At 36.3% G+C, this 12,026-nt stretch overlaps 1 protein-coding gene across 1 annotated transcript; it reads left to right on the forward strand.

Moving 5' to 3' along the window:
• Positions 1 to 445: 445 nt before the first annotated feature.
• LOC128867816 (UDP-glucosyltransferase 2-like) lies at positions 446 to 11,697 on the forward strand. The gene is made up of 6 exons (XM_054109351.1): positions 446 to 525; positions 8,039 to 8,200; positions 8,271 to 8,367; positions 8,431 to 8,889; positions 8,959 to 9,437; positions 10,835 to 11,697. The coding sequence occupies exons 1-6, from the start codon at positions 523 to 525 to the stop codon at positions 11,225 to 11,227; spliced, it is 1,593 nt and encodes a 530-aa protein (XP_053965326.1). The 5' UTR covers positions 446 to 522; the 3' UTR covers positions 11,228 to 11,697.
• The last annotated feature ends 329 nt before the right edge of the window (positions 11,698 to 12,026 follow it).

Consider the following 12,026-nt stretch of genomic DNA (forward strand, 5'->3'; position numbering starts at 1 on the left):
GGAGAACGTAGGTTTGAATCTCGGTGAAACACCAAAATAACGAGAAAGTGGCAAGCGATGGCAAACCTCCAAGTGTATTTCTACCATGAGAAAGCTCCTAAAAATATATCTGCTATTTGAAGTCGGCTTGAAACTGTAGGTCCCTTCATTTGTGGAACAACAAAAACATACACGCCACAAATAGGAGGAAGAGCTCGGCCAAACACTCAAAAAGAGTGTAAGCGCCAATTATTGCACTTCTAAACAAATATGAAAAGAAATTTCGGTATCAATGACGGTTGGCAACTCTCTTTGTAATCGTTTTACTACCAATTGGAGACTATCATTAGAAGCATAAAAAATTATTCTCAAGATTTTTCAATAAAAGCTAGATCTAAGTGAAAGAAAATGAACTTATGATTTTAGTAGAAGAACTTATCCTAAAGAGTGCGGTGGCCTTGTATATTACTTAACTAAGTCCAGCCAATGAAATTAAAAGTGAAATTAATAAATTAGTAATTATTTTAATAGTAGGAAATAAGAATGGTAATTAAAATGGGATATACTCGTACTCAAATTTAATTTACAAAAACCAAAGGAAATGCCGATATAAAATCATTTTTTTTTCGTTTGTTCTCTGTCGCCAAAAATTTTAAAATTATCATTCAAACATTTGTTGGCAAGTTTGTACTGATTATGTGAAATTAAATATCAAATTGAAATTTCAATACAAATTTTTTAGAATTTTTTTTTTTTTAATTTCAAATTAATTTAAAAAAAAAGTCCGAGCTACGGCAGCCGGCCCTAAAACCATTCGGTACTTCCCGGGGCTCGAAACCTCGGACATGAAACATCAAATGATAGAAAAGATTAGTCGTGATCCTCGGCAGGCAATGACAATCCTGATTTCCATGATTTGAGCTCAAAAGGTGGCACAAAACCGATAGAAAAATCATAAAACTCATTTCATAGTGGATTAAATAAAGTGGATCAAAATAAAGTGAAGTAAAAATTCAACCACCAGTTATATTTATACCTTTGAAAACAAAGAAGACTGGATACATATATAATATTTTCACATCTCTCAAGCAATTCGTGAAGGTTTTGCCAAAAATTGTTCGTCCTTTGAGCCAAACTAATCACCAATCGATTTTTCTACGTTTTCGTTAAAAATTAAATAGTGTGCGCCCTAACCGAGCATCGACGAAAGCAATTGATAATCAAATGAGGCTCAGGCGGACAATCAGTAATCTATGCCAGTCTCAAGTCACTAAATTTGTAATTTTATGTTATGTACTGCTTTTGTAACTTTAGACGATTCGGGTATGCTGTGACTTGCTAGCCCGATAAGTTCACCAAATTTGATGATGAAAACCAATACCGACAATCAGTTTCGGGATGTATTTAAGGATTGTACGAAAATGTACGAGTGTTAATCGACTATGTTAGAGGCTAAATACCCAGAAAAGGGTGTAAGCGCCATATGATGCAGATACGATATTTTTGTGAAGTGTTATATATTGCCTAATATTTTGGGAAAATGCAAAAACGGAATAAGTAGACATCTCTTTTATTCGGCTTTATTACATCTCTCAACGTAAACTAATTACAAAAAAAAAAAAAAAAACAAAACAAAAACGTACATGGAATTCACTCCACAGCCTACATGATGCAGTTAAAAATACAGCTATTTCCGCAGCAAGCTTAAACAAATGCAATTTTATTTTTAATATGCGAGAAAGTGTGATCTAGTTTAGGAGCATTTCAAAAACGAAACGTCGCCTCGTAAAATACGTCAAATTGTACTATACATTTAAGTTCGTCAAAAGTTCAGCTCATTATTAAATGCCTTATACATATAAATCGTGTGGTAAATAAGGGACAGGCTCCAAATAAAACTTTCACGGAGAATGAGTGTCAGTGGCTAATGCGACGAGTGCTGAAAAATCCAGCAACAATATATTTTCCACGACAACCTGAATGAGCGTATACAAATTCAGCTTGTAAGTGAGGTAACAAACCATCCTGTCGCTCACTTGAAGTAGCTCTCAAAGTTGTTATCCCTCTACTGATTTTCACTATTTCTCCAAGATTACATTTGTACCAGAAGATGAACCCAATTTTTCGCATATTATACAGCTACGTTCATTAGTAAGGCTGCTAGTCGATGGTTGATCCATCATCGGAAAGCTGAAATAGAAAACAATTTAATACTCCTATAATAACGTTACGGCATTTTAACCATGATTAATTTTTATTTATTTTAATGAATAACATAATTATCAATTGAAATTTTTAATTATAAATAACTTACTAAACAATGTAATAAAAACCACTCGGTAAAAAAACAATTGTTCTTGAAACTTGCGTCAGAAATATGCGAGGTTTTCAAGATGCTCCGATAACTAAACACTTTTGCAAAATTTTGGAAGTTTTAAATAAAATCACAAAATTTTCACTATTACGTATTCACAACATTCACTCAACACGGGTTATCTACTTATAACTGAACTTGCCAGAACAAATTCATAGTACGCCGCAGCTGCCCCTCTTCAAGTTTGACTACCTGCTCAAGGTCTCTTCGACCCTTCAAATAAAATGGAATGTTGGGAAGATGTTTGTCTTTATCTATTTAAGAAAAATTTAACGTAGAACTAAAAAAAAAATATTTCCAACTAAATATTATGCTCCAATGTATCGAATCTGATCAGATCAATCTGCATCGAATCAGACAGACATGGTTCGACTCCGCCTTGTAAGTTAAAGGAGTCAAAATTGGCTGCAAGGATAACGGCTACTATTTTTTGTTGAGCAATAATGCGCTGCATCTCTAAAAAAACTAAAGGATGCTACTAAGCCAAAAAGAATAGGAAATAAGCACGAGATGTACCCCTTTTATACAGCAGTGCGATCGTTCACTAGAGTCATCAAAGGGGATGAAGTGATGTCGGCTATCTCTACCTATATTAAGAGCCTAGAAAGAAGATTTGTTTTTAAATGGTATAGATAAACTTTATTAAAGTTTTGAGAAGTGTGGCTAATCGAACTAGAGTACCAACCATATTTTACGTACGTCGATTCGACGAAGTGTTGTAAAAGTAAACTAATATTGTTTTATTACATTTGATATTCGAACTAAAAAAAACACTTTCTTGGTACATAAAGAACTTATATTTATATATTTATTCAGCCTTCATAAAATAGTTCCCGGATATTCAGGAATTCAAAATACAAGTGTGCTCCCCAAAAACTATAACGCATTTATGCCAGCGCGTTTTATCTAGCTTTCGAAACATTTTTAGAGCTCTTTTTTAGTAATAGCCATCCGCGGCTGTTAAAACACGTTTTCAATAGAGATTTCCATATTCGATCATATAGAAAAAATCACAGTGAGTCATATCAAGTGAATTCGATGGATGGTATTCGTTTCTTGTTTGGTCAAAAATTTATAGATAATGATGGCACTGTTAGACGGTGTGCTATCAGGTGCAAAATTGACGAGTTGTTTTCCCACATTTTTTTTACGAATTGCTTCACATTAACATCTCATAATGCCCAAATAATAGCCCTTATTACGTGTTCGCCATTCTGGCAAAAATTCGTGATGTCCTATTCCATATGTCCATAAAAACCATTAACCTCGCTTTCTTTTTTGACTGAAAACAACGTCGTGTCGTGGTTCATTCGAAGCTATCCATACTCATAAATCCACGTCCCGTGTCCAGTAAAGTACGTTTGATTAATGCTGGGTCGGATTCAGCCTTGAAAATCATGTCTTTGGCGATATCAACGCGGTCCCTCTTCTGTAAGAAATTCAAATCCTTCCGGATCAACCCTTTGGCAATACGGCGCAAACCTAAAGCTTTAACTACAATATCCTGTATGGATCCCTAGCAATGTTTAAAACCTCTTCCAACTCACCGATAGTGGCTATTGATCAACTTTTCTTTCACTTGATTGATGTTTTCATCAGCTTTCAATATCGTCGACCTGCCAGCGGCTACGCTCGTCATCCTCGATGGACTCACGATCTCTTTTGAAGCATTCATGCCATTCGTGAAAGGCTGTTTTCTTTAGAGTATCATTACTAAAACAGTTTTCCAACATTTTCAAGGTTTTCCAACGTTTTTAATATAAGTTTTCGCATTTACTCAAGACGGCGTAATTTTTACAAATATCTACAACAAAAAAACAAAAACAGAACTCAAAGCAGTTGACTAAGGGCGTCACCTGGCAGTTGCTCCGGGAACTTTTTGGAACTCTAATATATATTTGATGCTTACACTCTTCATTGGGTGTTTAGCCGAGCTCCTTCTCATTTTGTGTAGTCGTGTGTCTTGTTGTTGTTCCACAAAAGCTTTTCATGGCAGAAATACACTCGGAGGTTTGTCATTGCCTGCCGAAGGGCGATCGCTATTAGAAACAACTTTTTCTTTCAATTGATGTTTCATGCCCGCAGTTTCGAACCTGTGCTCTTCCGAATAGTAGTCACGCACCAACTCGTTCAACAGTACATAACCGTACGTAAAAGTTTATCGCAATTCCAGCCTACACCAAACTGAAGTTGATTCTAAAGATGTGACAGTCATCGAATCGACGAGAACTACTTCTTTTGGGGCAGACTTAAAGAAGAATAATCGAACCAAAGAAATTTATTGTTACTATTATTATTATTAATCAGGCAAAATAAACAATACAAGGCTTCCTTTCTAGCACACTAGCAACTAGGGTCTACAGTATTTGTTTGTGCAATATGTTTTATTAGATGGACAGAAGTCAAGGATATGTCGGGTAGAAACTCGACCGCTACAGCGACGATAAACAACAGTGGCCATTCCAAGGAAGCGCCGTGCGTGCCTCAGTCACAGCCTTAGATGTGTGAGCGTGGTAATTTAATGTGTTGTAAGGGAAGCCGGAACAAAGGATTTACTGCAGATAGGGATTAATAGAGCACACGAGGAGTGGAATGTGGCCCAGTAATTTTTTAACGTGATTGTTTATTAGTGTAAGCAGGCCAATAGTAGAGGATGTAGGGAATATTTATTTTTAGCTTCAGCATCGACGTGCTCACTGTCTTTATTGCCTTTGTGACTGGGAATCCATAGGACTTTTAACTTGTTTGTATGTCTAATTAGTTTGTCTCTAATTTAAAAGACTCTTAGTCGTCATTGTAGATATTTTTTATAGCATTATAAACTATCCATGCATATTACGAATTTGTATTTGACTGTTTGTTGCGTGCTGAGTTGCTTTGAGAACTGCTGATGTACCTTCTGCTCAAATATGAACGAGACTGATTTAATAAAAGACAAACGGTTAATTATTGTTCAATTTTTATTTTATCTCCTTCAAAGTAATCACCATTGGAGGCGATACACATATGCCAACGTTTTTTCCAATCATCATAGCATTTCTGGAAGACCGATTTCGGTATGGATTTCAGTTCCTTCTTCGAATTCTCTCTTATGACTTCAATCGTCTCAAAATGTTTTCCACGGAGTGGCAACTTGAGCTTGGGAAACAGGAAAAAGTCACATGGAGCCATATCAGCGAATACGGTGCTTGCGGAACGATATTAACATTATTTTTGTTCAAATAATCGCGAACAAGACGTGATGTGTGAGCTGGTGTATTATCGTGATGCAAGAACCATGACTTGTTGTCCCACAATTCCTTCCTTTTAAGACGAATGTTCGCGCGCAAACGCTATAAAGCGTCTAAACGTCAGTCAGCATAACCTTAATTTTTGATGTTGCTAGACGACGTTCATGAGGCAAGTTTTCAACCGAGGGCCGTACCTCTTTGAACGATTTGTACCACTGGAAAACACGTGCACGTGATAGAGCAGAGTCCCCATAGGTTGTCTGCAACATTTTTAAGGCGTCTCAAGGCGAAATTTTGTTGGAATAACAAAATTTCAAAAAAATTCTTTGTTCAACTTGAATTTCCGTCGTTAAATTCGAAGAACACACTCGAGCTTGACTTGTTTACAGTAGCACAGAAAACAAACTATGTGACATATCACGCTGAAATTTGCCATGTAAGCTTATAACAGTCCTACCATCCAACAAAAAATGTATTTTTGCCATATGTCATCCGCGGACCGTTTTATTGATAACGTCTCGTTCATATTTGAGCAGAAGGTATCTGCTGAAAAAATGGAGCTATAGAAAAGTAGCCATCTGCCAGTTGTAAGTGACCCAATGGCTATAGACAATTTTGAAGCCATCTGTCAAGGCAGGTATATGATTAAACAAGTTGATTAGTTTATGGTAGTTTTTTTTTAAATATCATTATTCGTCGTGTTTTTGCAAAGGACATGCAAGTCGTTATTTATTAAAGAGGTTTTCCATACTCTTGTGCCTTAGGTGTTGACTCTAGGACAAATTGGTTGTACTGAAATGTTTACGTTTTTGCAGGTATAGATTCAACGACGCAGAGCTGAAAAGACTTTATACAAGGTGAAGTTCAAAATAAACAAGACTGAGCTAAAATAGAAATGACAGGAGCTTTATTCTAATAACTTCGAGTTTATTTATTCAAAATAGTTCCCTCTGGCCAATCTGGTGATCTTAAAGCTTTTCGAAAGAGTGTTTCAGGTCATTGACCGGAATGTCCTTCAGGACGTCGCTACAAACCTTTTGGGTGGCCTCTTCTCACGCAAAACGTTTTCCTTTTATGGCCAAATGCAATTTTCCGAATAGGTAGAAGTCACAGGGAGCTATATGAAGCCAATATGTTGAGTGATTGATGGTTAAAATGCGATTTCCAGTCCAAAAATCAGTCGCAAGAGTGGATCGATGAGATGGTGCATTATAAAGCAAAAACCAACAGATTCCTATTTCGCGGTATTCAAAACCATTTTTACCACGCCAGTCTTGTTAATTTTGGGCTACATCTTGTAAGTGCGTTTACATCGGGATACTGTTCTAAAAGTGTTTGCAAGAAAATTGTTTGTTCTGTTTACTAACTAGGGTATAAACTTGCCGTAACTTATCCTACACATTAGTTAGTTTCATGGGATGGCAGCTATGGTTCCGATATACCATAAAAATATGCATAACTTTACATTTGTCGTTTTTAGCATTGAAATTTTCCCAAGAATTTATGTTCCGGCCTAACTGAGTGAACTTACCTTCTTCTGATGAGATGTCTCTCATTTTTGTGTAAATGATGCGGTATAAATGGCGGTACCTGCATAGATTCTGAAGTCCATTGTTTCGTATTTAAATTACATTAAAATGTTATAATAAAAAGTACGTACCCCTTTTTCTCGAAACAACTATGCGGAGGAGTATGCACCTTTGACTTGGGTTTGGAATTTGTGGTCAATTAAGAATGATTTAACGATTTTATATTATATACTATTGGTCCGTTACCTCAGGAGGACAGTAGTACAAGGATATACAAATCACTAATAAAACGCTGGTTAGGTGAAAGTGCGACTAAAGTTTCATGTTTTCTTTTAAAAACCACTTCTTTACGCGTGATGAGGTTATTGTTTGATATATGCTACAGAAGTCATTTTGTGATAATTTATTGGAAAGCCGCTTCCAGATAAATGAGTTTAAAATTTGAGATATAGGAGCGCACGGACCGCTCTCTACCGCTCTGATTGGCTGTAGAAGCTATAATATTGGGAATTCCCACATGAAAATTTCACAGTATATTCTTAAGATACCATACTTTGAAATTTCTAAACCAACAGGTTCCCTTAATGACTGAAGATAACTATGCATTTTTGGAATTTTGAGTGATATTTCTTAGTATGTTTTAGCACGAGTTTAAGTTGGACATAGCTGAAATCGATTTCCGGGCTAGTGTCCTCTCTGCGCACGGTTTCTGGTCGAAGGGCTCTTAGCCGTAATTAAATTATTGATCTCAAACTCATTCCCATTTATTCCGACATATTTCTGACTTTCTTTCGCACCCTAACCAACGAGGACGTAATGGTAATGGTATCACAGGTAATGGTAATCACAGAACACCTAGGCAGATATAATTAAACATATTTTTGCGAAACATTTATTAAAGTTTATTTTTATTATCTTTCAAATAGCTTTCAAAAATCGTTTTTACTGTATTAGCACTGGCTATTCTAGTCGCTCAAACACCATCTACTGATGGTGCCAAAATACTCGCTGTGTACGCATTCCCAGCCAGAAGTCACTTCATGATGCATCGTGCGCTGATTAGCGAGTTAGTTAAACATGGCCATCAGGTAGAACTATCATTTTATCTTAATTGTAGTTAATGAAATTAAACTAATTTCTCTACTAAATAATTAATAGGTCACCATGATAACCGCACTAACACTAGAACCTCAGAAATTGGGCAGCAACTACACAGAGATACTTATTGAACCGGAATACGATTACTGGAAGGATAGTGAGTTGTTATGCATGTGTACATTTTTGAGATATTCCAAATTTTAATGCTTTTTCCTTACAGGTGCGGAAAAATTTGGCGCAAATCCGGTCTTTGAAATGAAAAATGATGTATCAAATTTATTGAATATGATGAAAATCATTTCCTTAACTGGCACGGAACATGCGCTCAGACAGCCCAAAGTGCAAGACGTCATCAATGCCAAACAAACCGAAGGTGTCTACGATTTGTTACTGGTAGAACAATTCCAACAGGAAGCATTTCTAGCATTGGCCCACATCTACAATATACCAGTAATGAGCTCTGCAACATTTGCCCAACAAGCGTACATGAGTCAGATGTTTGGCATTATCACACCTTGGTCATATGTGCCTCTTAATATCCTAGAATTTACCGAGCATATGACTTTCTGGGAACGTGTACAAAATACCTATCATTCATTACATTGTGACCTCTATCGAGAATTTAAAATCTTTCCAGAAATGGATGAGCTGGTGAAGAAATACTTTGGACATTTACCAAGTAAGAATCTGAAAATATTTCGCAAACATGAATGAAATGAAAAAGTCAACTTATTATATTTATTTCCAGTAAAGTTCCCAAGTGTATCGGCTATGGATAAGAATCTCTCTGCTATATTAATTAATAACTATACACCGTTATCGTCGGCCGCTCCCACAATAGATAGCATGATCAATGTCGGTGGCATGCATATTTATCCACCAAAGCCACTTCCCACTGATCTACAGAAATTTTTGGATGAAGCAGAAAATGGCGTGGTTTACTTCAGTTTAGGCACTCAAGTTCAGGCTAAGGATATGCCACTCGAAAAGCTAAAGGTTTTCCTTGACGTATTCAGTCAACTGAAACAACGTGTCTTATGGAAATTCGAAAATGATAGCATTGCAAATTTACCGAAAAATGTTATGATAAAAAAATGGATGCCACAAAATGATATCTTGGCACACCCTAATGTGCGCGTTTTCATCGCTCACGGTGGGCTGTTTGGCACACAAGAAGCCGTGTATCATGGCGTGCCAATACTAGGAATACCATTTTTCTTTGATCAGGTAAATTGAATATAGGATCGGACTTTGAACAAAAACATTAACTATGCCGAAAATGATGGTTTTAATGCAATTGTGCAGCAATGGTAACCCAGTGGTATTAATTCTTTGTTAACAATAACCTTAAAATCAAAAAAAAAGAACATTATCGCCTTCACTTTCCACTACTAAGTTATGTTAGGTTAGCCTGGTTGGCAACAAGCCACGTATAGACCTTTTGGTCCCTAGCGATACCAGATGGAGACCGACCTCTATGAATACCTAAAGTAGACATCATGTAGGATGGTAGCGCTTTTGGAGAATCTAAGCAGCGTTGGGAGATCCGCTTTTGAGACATCCTCCAGACCCTCAAACAATGGGGCTTCCAGGCATTTTAAAGGCGTTTTTGATAATGCCGGACAAGCGCACAGAAGGTGTTCTAAAGTTTCCTCAACATCCTCTCTGCATTTGTGCGTGTTAGCAATCCCTATCTTGTACGCATGTGCAGCCAATAGATTATGACCTGTTAGCACACCTATGATAGTTCTGCAGTCCTTTCGCGAGAGCATAAGTACGAATTGAGTCAGTTTTTTGTCGTTAGTTCCACACATGGCTTTTGCTGTTTTGCATGTGGTTAGATTAGTCCACCTATCTTCCACTCCCCTTTTCATATAGTCGTCCATTTCATTGTATATTGTATTTAGCGGTTTTGGTATGTCGTTCCCTTGTTCAAAAGGTAGTCTAACTGCACTTTTTGCTATCTCATCTACTATTTCGTTCCCCATAATGCCTTTGTGACCAGGCACTCAATAGATATGCAGCCTACTGTTCGCGGCTAGCCTTTCTATGGCCTCCCTGCTCCGTCGAACAATTTTGGACTTAATACAATATGAGCTCAGTGCTTTTATTGCTGCTTGACTGTCCACTATATTAAAGTAATTTTTGAAATTTTCATTTTATTAGCTTAATCGTAATGCCAGCGAACGTCATATTTTACTGAGAAGCACGACGTCCTTGCCAAATACTTCCCAAGTGACTTATAGTGTACTTATATATTCCAACGATAGTTTGAATCTATTTAGATTTCACTAAGATCTGGCTAGCTGGTGACGAATTAGTTCGTTCTTTGTGAATATTTTAAATGCCAGCGTTTATTTTTATTAAAAGTGCACAGGCAGCATAACAGTCTGATAAACGATGATAGTTTACAGATATAGGCTGTCCAAATATTGAACGAACACTTTTGTAGCCAATTGCCAATTAATTCCATATTGAACGCTTTGTCAGTCATTGATGAAAATACATTTACAGCGAAAACATCTCATACCTTACATACAGTAAAAAAGTTCTCAATACTTGAGAGCGCATATTTCAATACAATATTTTTAACTTTCTGTGTGTTTTCTCTCCCCTCCACATAGTATCTAAATTTGAAGAAAGGTGAACATGGCGGCTATGCCATTACTTTGGATTTCAAGACGCTTACACGTGAGGATTTGAAGAATGGTCTGCAACAATTGCTCTACAACTCCACCTATCGTGACACTATCAAACGGGTCTCGCGCATTTTCCATGATCGCCCGATGGGCCCACGGGAGACGGCACTCTACTGGATCGATTATGTGATACGTCACAAAGGCGCACGTCATTTGCGCGCTGCTGGTTTGGATTTGAAATGGTACCAATTTTATTTACTGGATGTTATCGCACTGGCTGTAGCTGTTGTAGTTGTAGCGCTCGGAGTTGCGCTTGCGTCATTGCGATGGGTTTTACGAAGAATCAAGGATGGAAAGATCAAACAAAAAGTGCAGTAAAAATATTAACTATTGGAATTATCCTTTTCTGTTTTATGGAAAATGTTCGCAATATGTATATATTCTAAATATCTACTGTACTGTAATGTGTATTTACAAGTTTTGACTATTTATTTGTTTTGTTTTTGCTTGTAAAATAATACAATTCGAAATCATTCTATAACAAAAACTAATACAAAAAGTTTGGAACTTTTTATAAAATTTATAAAATATCGGCAAATTTCCATAAATATTTCTCACCTTATAGTCAAAATTTTTAGAAAAAGTCAGGTTATGCAGTTGTATATCCCCTTAAATTTGACTTCAATAAAGTGTAAGGTTGACGTTGAGTTTTGACAATTTTCTTCATATAACGAATGTCCGATATTTTTTATGACTCTGATAGTGTACGTAGAATAAAATAAAGTTTACCAAGAACACATTTGTGTTTAAAGGTTTCTGAAAGCATGAAGAATGCTTGACGGTTCACGAACTGACGAATTTTATTTGCAATATTTTTGCTACTGCTAGGTGTCCAATTTTGAAAAGAATCCGATACGTATATTTGACAAATTTTTAATTAAGTCATTAATGGTTGGTATATCACTGGTGCTTTGGAATGTGGAAGTTTAAATGTAAAGAAATACTATTAAATATTAAAAACAAAAATGTTTATGTTTATATGTGCATTTCAGTTTGTTGTATATACCGACAGACGAAGACAAAATAATTGTCGTAGGTTCTTTATTATTATTATTTTACTTTAATCTTTGTTAAGGTCAAACCAAAAGAAAATAAAGAGTCTATCTGCCCTATCTAG

Source organism: Anastrepha ludens, chromosome 6, assembly GCF_028408465.1.
Source record: "Anastrepha ludens isolate Willacy chromosome 6, idAnaLude1.1, whole genome shotgun sequence".
In the NCBI taxonomy this organism is placed as follows: domain Eukaryota; kingdom Metazoa; phylum Arthropoda; class Insecta; order Diptera; family Tephritidae; genus Anastrepha; species Anastrepha ludens.